The sequence below is a fragment of the Benincasa hispida genome, chromosome 2 (assembly GCF_009727055.1).
Source record: "Benincasa hispida cultivar B227 chromosome 2, ASM972705v1, whole genome shotgun sequence".
Taxonomy (NCBI): Eukaryota; Viridiplantae; Streptophyta; class Magnoliopsida; order Cucurbitales; family Cucurbitaceae; genus Benincasa; species Benincasa hispida.
This window is the reverse complement of record NC_052350.1, coordinates 44532773-44551901: the sequence shown is the minus strand read 5'-3', so window position 1 is coordinate 44551901 and position 19129 is coordinate 44532773. Positions and strand designations below refer to the sequence as shown.

Genomic DNA, 19129 nt, shown 5'->3' with positions numbered 1-19129 from the left:
TTGTTTAGGAATATCAATACATGTACTTTAGCAATCTTAGGTATATAAACATAGCACACCAAGCTTAGTTTTAACCCTAATGCATGCTCCATACTCTATAAAATAAGTTGGCTTAAATCGTGTTGAATTAGTCTGTAAAACTATTAGCATGTGTTAGATATGGTAAACATACTTGAAAAACTCATATATTAGTAACATCATGCGTTGATAAACATTCATAAGTATTAGCAATTCCAAACTATCCTTCTAGTCTATGAGAAGATACGACTGCTTTAACCTTAGTTGAGAGTGAACTACTAAATCTAACCCTCAACATCAACCTTAGTCGGGGAGAACTCTTTTGTTCAATCCCTCGACGTCATATTACCTACGTGCACGTGGTTATAACCGAGTACCGTCGTACCTTATGTACTTGACTAGGATACCTTTTCATTGTCCTTCAGTATCCTCAGGTACTTGACTAGGATACCTTCTCATTGTCCTTCAGTATCCTTAGGTACTTGACTAGGATACTTTCTCATTGTCCTTCAGTATCCTTAGGTACTTCTGCTCAGATACCTTCTTAAATGTCCTACTGTATCAAGTTGGTCTGGTACCTTCTCTATTGTCCTTCGGTACCAAGTTGGTCAGATACCTTCTCAAATGTCCTTCGATATCTGGTTGGGCAGATACCTTCTCAAATATCCTTCGGTATCGCGTTTTAAGTAAAACTAGTCATAAACATTTAGTTGAACACTAAGGCTTAGTGCTCAAATTATCATACTAGTTTATCATAAAAATGGAGTTACTTAAACATGCTGAAAGTATTTGGAAAAGATAACATATTTAAATCATATCAATTCCATGGAAGACATGCTTTACTTAGCATGAGAGACAGTTTCCCAAATACGTTGTTTGACACTTCATTTAAACACTTAGCATGAGAATAGCTTCAAAAAAATCATAGTTTCCAACACTTAGCATGAGAAATAACTTCAAGGAAACCATAGTTTCTAAATCATTAAAACATTAATTCATCGTATAATTCCCAGTTAAACTACTTAGAATTCTTAGCAAAATACCTCAAATAGTTCATTTACTAATGGAATTTTCTTCATCAAAGATTGCCTTACTAGCGAGATCCCCATGGGCGACACCAGCGAGATCCCCTAGAGTGACACCAGCAAGATCTCCATGAGCGACACCAACGATACTCATAACCAGAGATGCCAGCGATACCAGCCCAAATTCTAGTGAGATTTCCTTCATTAGCGAGATCCACTTCACAAAATTAGTGAGATCTCCTTTATTAGCGAGATCCTCTTCACAAAATCTTGCTATAATCTCCACGGTGAGTTGTTTGCTTATTCTTCCCAAGCAGCTGTCTGCTTATGCACAGGTTCTCTGTTACAACTTTAAAAATTCATAACTCAAAATCCATACCTCTTTTGAAGAAACTTCCTTCTACAAACATGTTTAGAATTGAGTTAACTTTCTTACCTTAATTTCAGCCACAAATTCCCTATAGTTTGGCCTAGAGCTCCCAATCTTCACCTCAGGCCCTAATTAACCCGAGATTCTGTCTCTTCTTTAATTTCATCACTTTCCATTCTTCTTCTTCTCTTGCCATCTTTCTCCGGCAAGACAACTTTGAAAACTAGATTTTCCCAGCTTTAAAATGGCACTGATTTCACAAAATTTGTTCATGTAAATTGCCAAACCAAACTTTTGAAGTTCCTTTTCCCTTTTAATCTTCCTACCGCCCCCAAAATTCAAGGATTAATCGCCACGTGTCAAACCAATAAGTGAGCTTCCTTATTTTATGTTTTCCTTTTCCTTTCTCTACCACTTATTTAAATAGCATGGATTTTCACTTATATGATATTTAATATATATTCCTTTAGCCAAACATGCTTGTTTAGGATACTTTGAATTCGGGGTTTACACTTAGCTACACAAGAGCTTATTTCTCCTTGCTTCCAGCCTCTAACCCTCCTAAAACATGGCTTCATTTAACTTATTAGGAGACATCTCATTACTTACTCTTACGTAAAATAATTAGGGTTCGGGCTTTACAGGGAGCCTAAGTCGTTCTTCACTTATCAATACTTAAGGAGAGGCCGAAGTCACCAAGACAGGGAATCTCACATATAGGGGGAGCCTAGTGAATGGTTGAGTGATTAAGCTTTACGAAGGTCATTGTAATCATGTTATAGTTATAGATAAGTACTACGTTGTAATTACTTATCGTATATTAGTGAAGTTATCTTTCTTAGGCACACTGCTCGCAGATGTAAATGGTATTCATCGAACTATGTTATCAATCTTTGGTGTTCCTTTTATTTTTTATTTATGTTTGTCTAATGTTTTATGTGAAGGAATTGAGTTCCTTAGCGGAAGCATGTGAACACATGTGTCATTGTTATTCATGTTAAGAACTCGAAAACCAGATAAAACAAAGAGATACATGGTAAACATATCTAACTTGGCATGCTTTAGGGACAAGGAAACTTACCTTCAAAGACTATCTTCAATGAAATTATTCTCCTTGTGTTGATCTCACCAACAGTTACGAACTCCTCGTACTACAAAGCTTCCTCCAAGAATACGAACGAGAAACTTCTTTAGACACCACAGCTTGAGCTTCCTTGTTATTTTCAGGCAAAAAATACAAGATTGTGGGATCCTTTTGGATGGGAAAGAGTTCTTGAAAGAGAGGAGATTTTGCTTGAAAGAGTTTTCTTTTTGCAGAAAGTTCTCTAGTGTGTTTATTAACAACACTTTCGCACCTTTTTTTTTTTTTCCAAAAAACTCTCTGCAAAAACTCTTATGTGAGAGTGGTGGAGGGAGAGGGAGTTAAAACTCCCCTCCTTTCAACCGTGGAGTTATTCTAAATTTAATTTATTTAATATATATTAAATCAAATTTAATATATTATTAAATGAATATTAATTAATTAATAAATTTAAATATCATATATTTGAACTTCATTTTAGTCATATTCAAATAATATCCTCTCACATAACCTATAGTTTTAATATGAATCACATTCATATTAATTTTAACTATAGTAATTATATGAATCTCATCCATACAATTAATATTTGAATCTCATTCAAATATGTTAATCTCATATAATAAAGTATAATTTTCAAACACATTCAAAATTAACTTTATATTATAATGCATCTATATATTTTATTTTAATTTGAATCTTATTCAAATATTTATCTCTCTTTTATATAGTAAATCATATTTATAATTAACTATCTATTAAAATGTACTAATATACGTTATATTTTATATTAATCACATTAATATAAATCACACCTCTATATCCCCTAAATAATTTGAACAACTTAAATTATTCCAAAAATATTTATTCCTTATTTTATCTTTAATGATCTAGCAAGTGGACCTAATGGACCTACAGATTTGAAGCTCTAATAATACGAGATTAATTAATTAAACTTTTTAATTAAATTAATCGACATTCATTAACTATAGGCCACTCCACTAAAGACTCATAGCTGCACTCTTTGAACTGTAGATATATTTCTGTCTTCATGGATATAACCAATCAACAGTCAGTCGACCCAGCTCGTATTGACAACTAGGTCAAATTATTGTTGTACCCCTATATTACATCTAACTCATTAAGTATCACTGATCTCTCTAATGAATAGATAGTTTATAGTCCAACTAGAAACTAATCCCTCTCGGGCTAATGAGAGGGTGAGACCTCATTGTTTAAGACTCGGAATCAGCCTTTAAGGGAGCAATTCATCTATTTACCTTAAAAATGGGAAGAAGTGAATTTCATATTATATAGCTATATTTTCAGCTCCCTATTCGAACAAATCCCCAAAATGGAAGGCTTAATGAGTGGGCAAATCAGGCCATTTTCACCTATACGGATCAAAGGATTGCCATCATAGGTAGGAGTTCATAACCCACTCAAGATTAAAGTCGAGTCATGTATGATCATCCTATGAAATGTTGATCTCTTCAATCAACGATATTATAAAGAGAGACTAATCATTTCGTGGTCTGATCTTATACAAACTCTTTGTATAGGATACCATCACTCGCATGTCTCCACACGAACGATTAGGATCACATCATTTGTAATACTTTACAACTCTTGTAGCAATTACAAAGTGAGTCGTATACGTAATGTCACCAAGATAAGGCACCCAATGTTATTCATATACTACAGACCATTTAGGTTATAACTTAAACATGAGCAACCTATATGTCAACCATATACAAGTTTAAGTTACATAAAATAACATCGTATCTTAGTTTATTGGATTGAGTTAATGCACAAATAAAATAACTATTTATTTTGTTAATAACAATTTATATAGAGTTTACAAATTATGAAAACCACAAGATTTAGGGTACTAATCCCAACAATCTCCCACTTGTCTAAAAGCTAGTTAGATGTACAATACAAAATACAATGCAAGCTAGTTTGGAGTTTGGTTGTGTATTTCTCTGGCTCTGGTTTTTGTTTCATTTTTTTAAGCATGTCTAAAAGGGGAGAAGTTATGGCTTGGTTTGGTTGGTGGTGCTTATGGTGGTGGTGGTGGTGGTTGTTTTTTTTTTTTTTTTTCTTTTTTGGTTTGGTTAATAGTTATATCCCTTTTTTTTTTATTATTTATTACTGATATTGTACATTCGTATGAATATATTTAAGTTGAATCCTGAAAGTTTCAACTATTCTTTTATTTGTTTCTTTATGCTTTTTGCCTATTTGTCATAACTTAAAAAAATATTGAAAGGGGGAGTTTGTTAGAAGTTGTGTGTTGGCAATATTTGTTTTAAGTCGACGGATGCCTCTTGGGTTGTCTCTGCATTCAACTTATCTGACAAAGAGATGTTTTCTAGAAATACTGTTTATGCAAATATTTCTTTATGTGGAAAATCTTGATATGAAATTATATCTATAGAAATACAAGCTTTTATATCTTTTTATTTACGAATAGTTAAGAAAAATTACAGGTAAAGACATTAACTTGATATGAAATTCATGCAGATAATCACACCTTAAGTTCATATGTTACAAAACTAATCAATCTTGGATATTATAAAATCTAACACCTTTGAACGCAGGATTTGAATGAAGTGAAACAAAAATAAATCAAAGAAACAAAAGTTGCAGTCATGGGTGCATGGAAAGTGATCAGATCAACATCGAATCTTGCACACAAAGGACTACACATTGAGCAAACAACATGATAGAAAACAACAAAATGTGTGGCCGAATGAAGTCAAATCAAGGTGCAAGTTGGTAGCTTATTCGAGACATTTAAGACAGAACCAATGAATTTGTGACGTGAATAATCAATGCAGCATCACTTGGAATCAAATGCAAAGGTGTCAGTGCATCAGTAGAAAGAGGCAAAAAAGCTTCCCACTTGATGTCTATAATAGCCCATTGAAATTGAAGTTAAAGGGTGTGATTTTCTTTCAAGAAATTGGCCGAAACTCTACCAAAAAATCTCCACATTTCCACCATCTTCAACCTCTTGAGCTTATCTTTGAAGTACCTTGCATGACAACTCAGTTTTCTTCTTTGAAAAGAGAGATAGCACCGTCATCCTCCATTGCAACTATCGTGAAGCAACCACCACACAAGCCAAAGGAAGCAAGAGATTGCGACCACCTGCTTGACATTTCCATTCTCTGTTATCTACTATATTTTTCTTTACATCTACGTTTTGTATTAAGTAATTGAGATTGGAAAACTCATACTCTTAATATAAATATGATGTCTTTCACATTTTATCCATTCATGTCTTCTATCTTTAATCATGTCCAACTAAATTTTACATGGGTTGAGAAAGATAAACTGACATTTTCCTTAAGTCTTGCATAAGCCAAAGTTCATCTTGTTTGATGTATGTGTACTACATTGCTTGAATCCAATTGAGAGATTGATTTAAATAGACATACTCAACTGCTAAAGATAGTAAGTGAACTAGATCTCATTAAACAAGGAAAAAAGTAGCTTTAGAAACAAAGTTAATCTTTTATCAGTATATAACTCAAACATGCATTCTAGAGATAGGGAGTTATGGCTTAAAATCACTCAGGGAGAAAAAACCGCGATAAATAAATTCTTATTAATTTGTTACATTTACAAAGCACCACAAACTTAAAATTAAATAGACTCAGAACAACCTTAAAATAGCAGAGAGAAGTAAAAGACTAAAATGCCCTTAGGGCAAATACACCATATTTCAACACCCCCCTAAAGTTGGGGCGTAGATATCAATAAGACCCAACTTGCTCACACAAGCATCGAAGCTCTGCCTTGGCAATCCTTTAGTGAGGACATCAGTAACATGTTGGCTTGAAGGAATGTAAGGAATACAAATACTACCATTGTCTAGTTTTTCTTTAATAAAGTGTCTGTCAATCTCCACATGTTTTGTTCTATCATGTTGAAGGAAATCGGATTTGAGATTTCCATGAGTAGCGGAAAAAGAATATTCCAAATCACAATCATTAATGAACAATATATTTACAGTCGACTTCAAACAAGCGGTTATATAAATAATTACAGAAATTACAGCATGAAAAACTACGAATGCACAAAGGGAAAAACTGTACGAACATTTGCAGATGCGTCTCCACGCTCCTTTGCGCACAACCACTCGAACAACAACAACTTCGAACGCTCGATCTACACGACCGCAACACAGTACGAACTCTTCGCACTCGTCCTCAATGATTGTCTCGGTCACGAACTCCTCAGCAACACGAACGGCCTCCACAGAACCTTGACGGTGTTGAGTTGAGTATGACACCACCAATGAGGCTACCTTGGTATTCTCGGTGTGAGAATCCAGAGGGTGGGCTCGGTTCGGACTTAGTATGAGGTAGACAATGAAGGAAACACCGTCACATACACGACTGGGCAAATGGGAGACGACAGAAACCTATCGTATAAGTCGATGCCCAATCATTTAGATAAAGCTATGTGATCGTCTAGCAAAATCTATGCGATCGTTTAGCTCATCGTTTAGCTCGGTCTGTCGCCTACAGACACTATACGATTGTTTACTTTGGACAAGCAATCGTCTAGCAAAACTATGCAATCATTTGGTAAATACTGTATGATCGTTTAGTCGCCACTGCATGATCGTTTAGCTTGCCCTAGCCGTCGTTTAGTAAATTCGTATTTACTTGATTACTATGTGAATTTCTTTTGCGCAAGAGAGAAACTCAAAAAATACTTTTTACAAAAACTTTTCAATAGTTTGTAAAATCATTCTAAAATTAGGAAATCCTTTTAAACTCACAGTTACCATGAATCCAATAACCACTCACTCATTTGATTATTAAAGAAAAATAATTAATTATCCAATAATTAATATTATTATAAAAATAAATGATAACCAACTTATCATACTATATTTATAACCTATAGTTTTAATATTTTATCTCATAAAACATATAAACCATAGTTCTTTTTCTATTCTATGGTACTTAATATAAATCTCATTTACATCAATCCTCCACTAGATATACCTTATCCATCATACCGATTATATCATATATAATCAAAATACCTCTTATCAATTTGAACATTTCAAAACAACACCAAGAACTAATTCTCAACTGAATCCATTGAGCTACCAAGGGGACGTTATGGACCTGTAGCTTGAAGCTCTAACGATACGTGAATAACTGACTAAACTCTTTAGTCACGGGATCCACCATCCGTTAACTGCCAAACACTCCACTAAAGATTGATAGCTGAACTCTCCTTACCGCAGATATATTATGTGTCCATCTTAACCAATCAGCAGTATGACAACCCTACACAGCCCCGTTGTTATCACAATAAAGAGTGATAGGCAAATCCATATTTGAAACAACTTCCAAATCTGAAAGTAACTTTCTCAGCCAAACAGCCTCTTTAGCTGCTTCACAAGACGCTATGTATTTGGCTTCCATAGTGGAGTCTGCGATGCATCTTTTCTTGATGCTTTGCTAGACTACAGCTCCTCCATTTAGAGTAAACACTGACCCCAATGTCGATTTGCGAGAATATCTATTGGTCTGAAATTTAGAATCCATGTATCCCGTAAGGATCAGATCCTTATCTCTATACACAAGCATGTAGTCCCTCGTTCTCGAAGATTCTTGAGGATCATCTTGACCGCTGTCCACTGATCAAATCCTAGATTTGACTGATACCGACTGACAATCCCTACTGCATAACAAATGTCAGGTCTGGTACACAACATTACATACATCAAGCTTCCTACAACAGAAGCATAGGGAATCCGCCTCATCTCCTCAACTTCTTGAGGTGTCTTAGGATATTGATCCTTAGACAGAACGATTCCATGCCTGAAAGGTAACAAACCCCTCTTGGAATCTTGCATCTCGTACCTTATTAACATTTGATCAATGTACGATGCCTGAGATAGGGCTAACCGTTTGTTCTTGAGTTCCCAAATAATCTGGATCCCGAGAACATACTATGCCTCACCAAATCTTTCATTTGGAACTGGGTAGCTAGCCAACTCTTAATGTCAGTCAGATACCCTACATCATTCCCAATGAGTAGGATATCATCCACATACAGTACCAGGAAAGCTACTGAGCTGTTGATGATCTTTTTGTAAACACAAGGCTCATCAACGTTCTGATCAAAGCCAAACGACTTGAAAACAATGTCAAATTTGATGTTCCAAGATCTAGATGTTTTTTTCAGTCCATATATGAACCTATTAAGCTTGCAAACTCTTTGCTTTTGATCTGCAACTACAGACCCCTCTGGTTGAGTCATATAGATGGTATCTTCAAGATTACCATTAATAAAGGCAGTCTTGACGTCCATTTGCCATAGTTCATAATCATAAAATGTGGCTATGGATAGAAGAATTCTGATAGACTTAAGCATGACAACAGGAGAGAAAGTTTCCTCATAGTCAACTCCCTCAACCTACGTATAACCCTTTGCAACGAGTTTAGCCTTAAAGGTTTGCACCTTTCCATCTACACCTCTCTTTCGCTTATAGATCCACTTACACCCAATAGGTCTTACCCCATTAGGTGGATCAACAAGCTCCCAGACATTATTGAAGTACATAGACTCCATTTCCTAGTTCATGGCCTTAACCTATTCATCTTTGTCAGCATCCTTCATTGTTTTCTTAAAAGACAACGGATCCTCGACTCCATCATTCGTAATGACGTTTTGGGCTTCAGTCAAACCCATGTAGCGATTCGGTGGGTTCATAACCCTCCCACTACGTCGAAGCAGTCTCAACTCTTGAGCTCGTTGACTTAACGTTCCGACCTCAACAACTCTTGTTGATCTGTCGGCTTGTTCAACAACTCTTGTTGAACCCTCAACAGTCTCAGTCTCACATGAGAACTCACGTAAAACGAGATTACTTTGTGGCTTATGATCCCTCATGTGATCTTCTTCCAAGAAGATAGCATTTGTGGAAACAAACATTTTGTTCTCACTCGGATCATAGAAGTATCCTCCTCTCATTTCCTTGGGGTAGCCTACAAAGGGACAAACCTTCGAACGCAGTTCCAACTTCTTTGGTTTAAACGCTAGCACATGTGTCGAATAGCCCCAAATCCTCAAGTGGCATAAAATACCTTTACGGCCTCTCCATAACTCAAAAGGTGTTTCAGAAACACTTTTCAAGGGAACATTGTTCAAGATATAACATGAAATCTACACTGCAAAACTTCAAAACGAGTCTGGAAGATGAGCATAACTCATCATAGACTGAACCATATCCAACAAGGTTCTGTTTCTCCGTTCTGATACACCATTCTTCTGAGGTGTACCAGGGACCGAGAGTTGGGACACAATCCCATGTTCTATCATATAGTTCTAGAATTGGAGGTCTATATACTCTCCACCACGATCAGATCGTAGTGTTTTTATCTTCTTACCTAACAAGTTTTCAACTTCAGCCTTATACTCATTGAACTTGTCAAAAGCTTCAAACTTATGTTGCATTAGGAAGAGATACCCAAACCTTGAATAATGATCTATGAAAAACATGAAATATTCATACCTACCACGAGCTCTAACATTCATCAGACCACAAAGGTCTAAATGTACAAGCTCCAAGGCTTCCCTGGCTCTGTAACCTTTTCCAGTAAAAGGTCGTTTAGTCATCTTGCCTTCGAGGCATGNACAAAGGTCTAAATGTACAAGCTCCAAGGCTTCCCTGGCTCTGTAACCTTTTCCAGTAAAAGGTCGTTTAGTCATCTTGCCTTCGAGGCATGATTCACATACCGACAAGGAGTTTTCTTCTAAACTCTTTAGAAGTCCACTTTTCACAAACTTCTCAATCCTATTGAGGATGATGTGACCTAACCTAAGATGCAAAAGATGGGCATTTTCCTTAGGGGAAACCTTTGGTCTTTTAGCTGTTGTTGCCGTACTGAACATTTCAGTGTTAAACAAGGCTTTTATACTAACAGCCTTAGTACATATATGTTATTTTCCATTGAACCATAACAATCTCCATTTCATTCTTAAAAATAAACACTTTATTCTAAAAAAAAGAGACGGTGTAGCCTTGTTCAATGAGACAAGAAACCGAGATCAAGTTCCTCTTAACATGAGAAACTACAAAAACATTATCCAGTAACAGATAATGTTTCTTGTCAACAAATAACTTTAGCCTGCCTACAGCAATAGCCTAAACAACCTCACCAGTACCGACTCAAAGTGTCATCTCTCCCAGTGACAACATTTGCCAGGAACTAAATCCTTGGTAAGAGGAACTAACATGATGGATAGCACATGAATCGAGGATCCAGGCAGAATCATCATTCTCTACCAGACATGTCTCCAAAACCAATAAACCATATTTACTGTCTTATCTCCTCTTTTGGAGAGTAGTGGGATCGAGGACGTTTGCCACGAAATTCGTTTTACACGATTCTTTCCACTGTAATTAATCGGTCATTTTTAAAAGCTTTAGACAAAAATACTAACAAGTTGCTGAAAAGAAAAACACATTGACCTACGTTAGGTTTTAAGCAAATATTCGTTGTAAAACAAAACAACATCCAATAAGGTTTTAGCAAAACTAACATGAACCTCGTGTGACATTTACTTTCGCAATGACACTTCAAAGGTTTAGGACAAAAGCCGCTAAAGGGAGGTCAGTTATCCCTCCTCTGAATTGAGAAGTTCTCAACCGGTCATTAATACCAGAACAACTCTTGCTCTTATAACAACTAGCCATCATTGATTTGGCTAAGAGATCATTAAGTGTGACCCGCCATTTTAATCCTAAAGGTCCATCCCAAAAGGCCAATCTGAAGGGAAAAATCCGATTTGGACAAAACCTAAAGCGACCCTATTCATTTCTGGAGTTACCTTGATATTGACCAACTGCACAAAAACCCATCCGAAGGGGGACACACCAAAGGAGACACCGAGGGAGTACAGAAATGATCTCACGGTGTAAACCAATGACAGAGACCATAGGGTGTTTGACACACACCCTTCCACCCACCTTGATATTGACTCATGCAAACACCATCCGAAGGAGGATGCATCCTGGGCACCACGAGGCCAAGCATGAATCTCACGACGTGAAACATATAGGGAGAAAACGTGAGTGAAATCATAGACATATCAGATACATCTCTTCCTCCCACTGAGTATTTTATAAACTAGGGTTTAGCTTACTAAAAAAAATATGGCTAAGAATTTTAACTAAGTAACTTTTAGGTTTTCCTAAGAGTAACTTCTACCTTGGATAGTTGAAAAAACTTTTGATCATCATCCATTAAACTCTTAAACGAATCTTTACCAAATCGTCGCATGCTGTGGAAATCTATCTACTTCACCTTTCCAAGTAGGTTCCCAGGTAGAGTGTTACATTTCTTCAATTAAGGAATCCCAGCTTAGCCAGAACCCGCCCTTAGACAAAAGGTCCCTTATAAATAGGTTTTACAAACAAATTTAATCATTTATTCAACCAATTTAATCCTATTTAAACCGATTTTAAAAAGATTAATCAGGTTACTTAAACTCTTTAGAACCATTTGAACTTAGGTCTATCTCAATCCAATTTTAAAACCCTTTTTAAAAACTTGAGTTCACCCTAAGTCCACATGAAACTCTAAATTCATTGATTCTATGGTCTAATTTCTTTTATAACACTTCATAAACGGAAACACAACCACCAATGCTAAAACTAACACATGCAAGACATTTCATAATGCTGGTAAACAGCCTAAAGTCTCATACTCAATGCATTATCCATTCATTGCTACTTCTTTTATATAACACTTATACAAAACAGCAATGAAACAAGCAAAACATGCTTCCATTCACCCTTAGACTATAACACTTATAATAAAAGGATGATGCATGATAATGCTCACTGCATGCAAAATATAACTCTTATAATTCATAATGCATGCGCATGCTTTCAAGTAATTTCTTCATGCAATATTATAACATTTATAATACATGATGCATGAATAATTGCACAACCTAAGGTGGGTTTTTAACTATATGACAAACACTTTGGCATATAAGTACCATACATCACATGTATAACTATGCTAATGAACCGAGTAAAATTACCTTAAAAACACAAAAAAAAGGCAACTATTACAAAGACAAGGAGTCTTTGGTTCAAACAGGTGAACCGGGTCTTGAACCGCTTGGGCAAAGCATCGCTTCTCCAACCATCGTGTACTAAGTACCCCGCGATTGTCTACACGGTAAAATAAACACTTTGCTCTATTGCTTACCAACACTCCCAGAGCTAAATGATCATTTAACATTTACTATACGATCGACTAGAAAAATCTAAATGATCGTTTAGCTGTTATTACACGATTGTGTACCTTTATTAAGCGATGAAGCCTGAAGTACACGATCGCTTAGCACGCTACGCTCAATGCTCACCTTTCGCGATCGTCTAAACGACTACGATACCATGAAGTACCATCGCCTAAGCGATCACTTAACTAATGCCTCCGCATCGCATACGCGCGATCGCATAGATAGTAACTAAGTGATGAAGCTTGCTAGCACATGATCATCTAACGCGCGCCTTCTACTAAACGACGAGCATCGCATGCTCCTTCTACGATCATCTACCTCCAGCGCCTACGCGATCGCGCAACCAACGCCACGCGATACGGTAAACGATTTACCTCATCGCTTAGCAGTAGCTAAACAATCGATTAGAAAATACTACACGGTCGTTTAGAAAAATCTAAGTGATCGCTTAGTTAAATCCCAACGATCGTTTACCTAAAGGCTACACGATCCAACCAACGCTTGATCTTCTTCTTCGTTGAGAACCGCATCGTCATGCACCGAAGCTTCATCACGAACGACTCGACGAACTCAAACTTTTTGAATTAGAGATTCGATTTTGATGTTAATTTCGCCCAAAAACACAGGGGCCTTTACAATTAACACTTTGTAATACTGAAACCTTTAACAAAAAGGTAATTTAAACCTGAAACATTCATCGACGCAACCATAGATGCAGAAAACGGTTAACTACAAATGCAGAAACCCACCGTGACTGAAAAATGCGTTCAACTCAGATCTGTAATTTGGAATATCAGAGAACCTGGCTTTGATACCAATTGAAGGAAATCAGATTCGAGATTTTCATGAGCAGCGGAAAAAGATTATTCCAAATCACAATCATGAATGAACAATATATTTACAGTTGCAGATATAGAAATTACAGCATGAAAAACTACAAATGTACAAAGGGAAAAACTGTACGAACATTTGCAGATGCGTCTCCACGCTCCTTTACGCACGACCACTCGAACAACAGCAACTTCAAACGCTCGATCTACACGAACTCTTAACACTCGTCCTCAACGATCGCCTCAGTCACGAACTTCCAGAAACACGAACGGCCTCCCCAGCAACACGAACGACCTCCACAGAACTCGACGGTGTTGAGTTGAGTATGACACCACCAATAAGGCTATCTTGGTATTCTCAGTGTGAGAATCCAGAGGGTGGACTTGGTTCGGACTTGGTATGAGGTAGACGAAGGAGGAAACACCGATCGCGTACACGACTGGGAAAGTGGGAAATGGTGGAGACCTATCGTATAGGTCGATGCCCAATCGTTTAGATTAAAAGCTATGCAATTCGTCTAGTTAAAAACTATGCGATCAATTTAGCTCATCGTTTAGCTCGCTCTGTCGCCTATTAGAAACTACACGATACGTTACTTTAGGTAAGCAATCGTCTAGCAAAATTATACAGTCGTTTGGATAAATACTGTACGATCGTTAAGCTCGAACTTACACATAGTTTAGCTTGCCCTAGCCGTCATTTTAGTAAATCCATATTTACTTGACAACTACGTGAGTTTCTTTAAGGCGAGAGAGAAAACTCAAAAAACACTTTTACGAAAACTTTTCAGCAGTTTGTAAAAATCATTCTAAATTAGAAACCATTTTTTTTTCAAAACTCATGGTTACCATGAATCTAATAACCACCCACTCATTTGGTTATTAAAGAAAAATAATTAATTTATACAATAATTAATATATATAAATATAAATGATAACCAACTTATCATACTATATTTAAACCTATAGGTTTAATATTTCATCTCATGAATATATTAAACCATAGTTCTTGTTCTATTCCATGGTACTCTAATGTAAATCTCATTTACATCAATCCTCCACTAGATGTATCTTATACATCATATCGAATTATATCATATATAATCAAAATACCTCTTGTCAATTTGAACATTTCAAATCAACACCAAGAACTGATCCTCAATTGAATCCATTTGAGCTACCAAGGGGAACTTATGGACCTGTAGCTCGAAGCTCCAACAGTACGTGAATAACTAACTAAACTCTTTAGTCACGGGATCCACCATCCATTAATCTACCAAGCACTCCACTAAAGACCGACAGTTAAGCTCTCCTTACCATAGATATACTATGTGTCAATCTTAACCAATCAGCAGTGCGACAACCTTTCACAGATTGCTTGTAAGTACAATTAGGCCAATAACTATTATGCCCCTATAGTTACATCTGTCTCCTCAAAGTACCACTGATCCCTCTAATGAACATAAGTCATAGTCCCACTATGACTGAGTCTTTCTCTTCCAAAGAGAAGTTGTGGCCACTATGTTCAAGGCCCCGAAATCAGCCCTTAAGGGAGCAATCTCTCTACTTATCCCTGCTTTCGAAAAGAAGTGAATTCCATCTTATGGATTGCGTTCCCAGCTCCCAGATCAGACAAGTCCCCAAAAAGGTAGGCATGTTGAGTTGGCAATCTGGCCACTCTCACCCATACTAATTAAAGGACCGCCCTCAAAGGAAAGAGTTCCCAAAACACTCAGGATTGAGGTCGTGTCACCTATGGTCGTTTAGGTGAGATGCAAGTCTCTAGTATCAACAACGTTATATATAGAATCTAGTAATCTCGTGGTCCAGGTCTTATACAAACTCTTTGTATAGGACACTCCTGCTCGCATGTCTCTACATGAATGGTCAGGATCTACCACCTGTAGTAGTTTACAACACTTGCAAACCTCTACAAAGCGGGTCGTATCCATAGTGTCTCCAGGATCATGTATACCACCTTAATCCTTATACTATAGACCTATTTAGGTTATCACTGAAGGCATGATCCACTTGTATATCACATATACATGCTTAAGTTCACATAAGATAACCAATGAGCTTTGTTTATTGGATATGAATAAATACCAGAATTAAATAACACTTATTTTATTCATTAAACAATGTGTATCTTTACAAAACAACGAGACTCCAAGAGAATTAGGACACCAATCCCAATACATGTTATACTGGATTGTTGGCAATATTGATAGTTCCCTTGTTATCACAATAAAATTTCATAGGCTCATGACTGCCCTGGTAAAGATCAGACAAAACTTTCTTCAATCATATCTCTTCACATATTCCCAGACTCATAGCCCTGTATTCTACCTTAACACTACTGTTAGTAACTAACCCTTATTTCTTACTTTGCGAGGTAACAAGATTGTCCCACACAAAGGTACATTATCCAGAGGTTAACTTTCGATCTGTAACAGATCCTGCCCAATCTGAGTCAATATAAGCCTCGATGGTTCTTTTGTCATGTTTTTTGAACATTGAGCCTTTCCCCGGAGCAGATTTCAGATACCTCAGAATTCGAGTACCAACCTCTATATGCTTCTCGTAGGGAGCTTGCATAAACTGACTGACCATACTGACAGCATAAGATCTATCTAATCTGGTATGAGACAAGTAAATCAATTTCCCTAAGAGACACTGATACCTTTCTTTATTAATTGGAACTCCTTCAACAGAATCTCCTAGGTTGGTATGGACTTCAATAGGAGTATTAATGGGTTTACATCTAGTCATTTCTGTTTCCCTCAATAAATCTAGAGGAAATATCTTAGACTGCCAAGATCTTTGATTTCAAACTCATCTACTATTCTCCATTTTAATTTGACAATCTTTGTTGTATCGTCACTTAACAGAACAATGTCATCAACGTACACAATTAACAACGCAATCTTCCTGGATGCTAATTTCTTTGTGAACAAGGTATGATCAGAATGCACTTGAACAAAATCTTGGAACTTAACAAATGTGGTGAATCTATCAAACCATGCTCTCGGAGACTGTTTTAAGCCATATAAGGATTTTCTGAGTTTACAAACCCGATTATCAAATTGTGCTTTAAACCTAAGAGGAGGGCTCATATATACCTCTTCTGCTAACTCACCATTTAGGAATGCATTCTTTATATCAAATTGATGGATATGCCAGTTTTTGTTAATAGAAACTGAGAAAAAGTTTCTGAGTAATCGATCTCATATGTCTGAGTAAATCATTTAGCAACCTGTCTGGCCTTGTACCTATCAAGGATCCCATCAGACTTATACTTAATTGTGAACACCCACTTGCACCCAATTGTTTTATGGCCCTTAGGGAGAGCAACCAAATCCTATGTTCCATTTGTTTTGAGAGCTTTCATCTCTTCTATAACAGCAACCCTCCACTCGAGAATTTCCATGGCTATATGCACGTTAGTAGGTATTGTCACAGCATCCAGGTTGGTAGTGAAGTCTCTAAACCCAGATGGCAAGTTACTATAAGACATGAAACTACATATAGAGCACATGGTACATGACCTAGTCTCTTTCCATAGTGCAATTGGTATATCAAGCGTGACATCGTAATCTCTTGGTTCATTTGACTTCTCATCAGTATAAGAATGGGAACCACACTTGCCCATTTATGGCAAGTCCTCACTCCCTTGAGTATCTCTTGGTACCTCATTACTACCTGCAGTTTTGACATTGTCTGGAACAATCTTATTAGTCTCACCATTCTCACCGACATCACCTCCAATGAAATCATTCTCACCCATGTCACCTTTAATGCAATCATTTTCACGTTTAGAACCATCATCAGAAACAGAAGTACCTTGAACTTGAGTTGATACCGATTCTGACTCTTGGGCAGTTTCCGTTGGAGCAATAGGAGGCACTATTTCCTTTCTAAGATTCTTCCTGTAGTATGTTACCTAGGGTACTTGTTTGGTAGGAAGGATAGGGTCATTCGAATCGAGAATAGGCACTGGAATGAAGTCCATAGGAATAGAATATGTAGATGAGTTAGTCTCTTTGCTAGTAGTCTTCCCCTGAAGAGGACTGACGCGAAAGAAGGGTTTATCCTCAAAGAACGTGACATCCTTAGTGACAAAGTACTTCCTTGAGATGAAATCACTTATAACCTCGCTGGTGAAGCAAATACCTGACAAAGACACACTTCTGAGCATGAGAAGCAAATTTACTTTGGTGAGGACCGTGGCTATGAACAAAGGTAATACAACCAAACACCTGAAGGGGAACATCTGGAATGAGATGCGTAGATGAGAAAGACTCTTTGAAACACTCAAGGGGTGTGTGGAATTTAAGAACATGGGAAGCATTCGATTAATAAGGTGTGCAACCGTTAAACCAACATCCTCCCATAAATATGAGGGAAGAGACGCAAGAAGCATGAGAGAACGGGAAACCTCGATAAGGTGGCGGTTTTTCCATTCGGCCATTCCATTTTGTTGTGGAGTATAAGCACACAAATTTTGATGAACGATGTCATTCAAAATTAAAAACTCACACAAGGTGTTATTAACAACTCCCGTCCATTGTCACTTCGAAGAATATAAATCTTCATATTAAACTGTGTTCTAACCGTAGAATAGAACGGTTGAAAAACAGACATAATTTCCGACTTATCAGTAAGAAAAAAGACCCGTGTAAGATAGATGTGATCATCGATAAAGTGACAAACCAACGCTAACTGGATAAGATAGTGATGTTTGAAGGACCCCAAACATCATTATGAACCAAACAGAAAGGTTGGGAAAGTTTGTAAGGTTGAGAGGATAAGGAAACTCTGGGTTGTTTTGAACGTAGACAGACATCATAAGATAATGAAGAAATATCCACACTACAAAACAAATGGAGAAACAAATACTTCATATATTGAAAATTTAGATGACCAAGGCAGAAATGGCACAACAAATAATTTTTTTTAGAAATTGTAAATGAAGATGATAAGCTAGTCTAAGACAAACTTCTAGAGGTAGCATCATTGGAAAGGAAATAGAGACCCCTATCATGTCGGGCAGTGCCAATTTTCGTCTTAGAGATCAAGTCCTGAAAGGAAACAACATCAAGTGAGAAAATAGCAAAGGACCCATCTGCAATCTGAATCCTCTCATTTCCAACACTTGAAGAATATAAAAGGAATCGATTAGATGAACCTATTAAGTGATCGGTTGCTTTTGAATCTAGTATCCATGATTCATGTCCCTCAATAAGTAGACTAAAAGATTGAGGGGTACCTGACTGGACAATCGCACTGACTCCAACAATACTTGGGTCATTTGGGTTGGTCACTTGAGACTGTGCAACAACATAAGTAGACTCACTCACGAATCCCTACCAGATTTTGATTTGTCATTCGGAGGGCGATGTTTGCCATTTGGGGGTCGACCATGTAGTTTCCAGCACTGATCCTTCGTGTGCCATAGTTTCTTGCAATGCTCATATACTGGAGGAGGTTTCCCATTCTGCTTGTCACT

The 19129-nt window shown here is 37.0% G+C and overlaps 1 protein-coding gene across 1 annotated transcript; it reads right to left on the bottom strand.

Annotated features, from left to right (window-relative positions):
• Positions 1 to 16044: 16044 nt before the first annotated feature.
• On the bottom strand, positions 16045 to 16392 carry LOC120072119 (uncharacterized mitochondrial protein AtMg00810-like). Its single transcript, XM_039024530.1, has one exon. The coding sequence runs from the start codon at positions 16390 to 16392 to the stop codon at positions 16045 to 16047; it is 348 nt and encodes a 115-aa protein (XP_038880458.1).
• Between the last annotated feature and the right edge of the window lie 2737 nt (positions 16393 to 19129).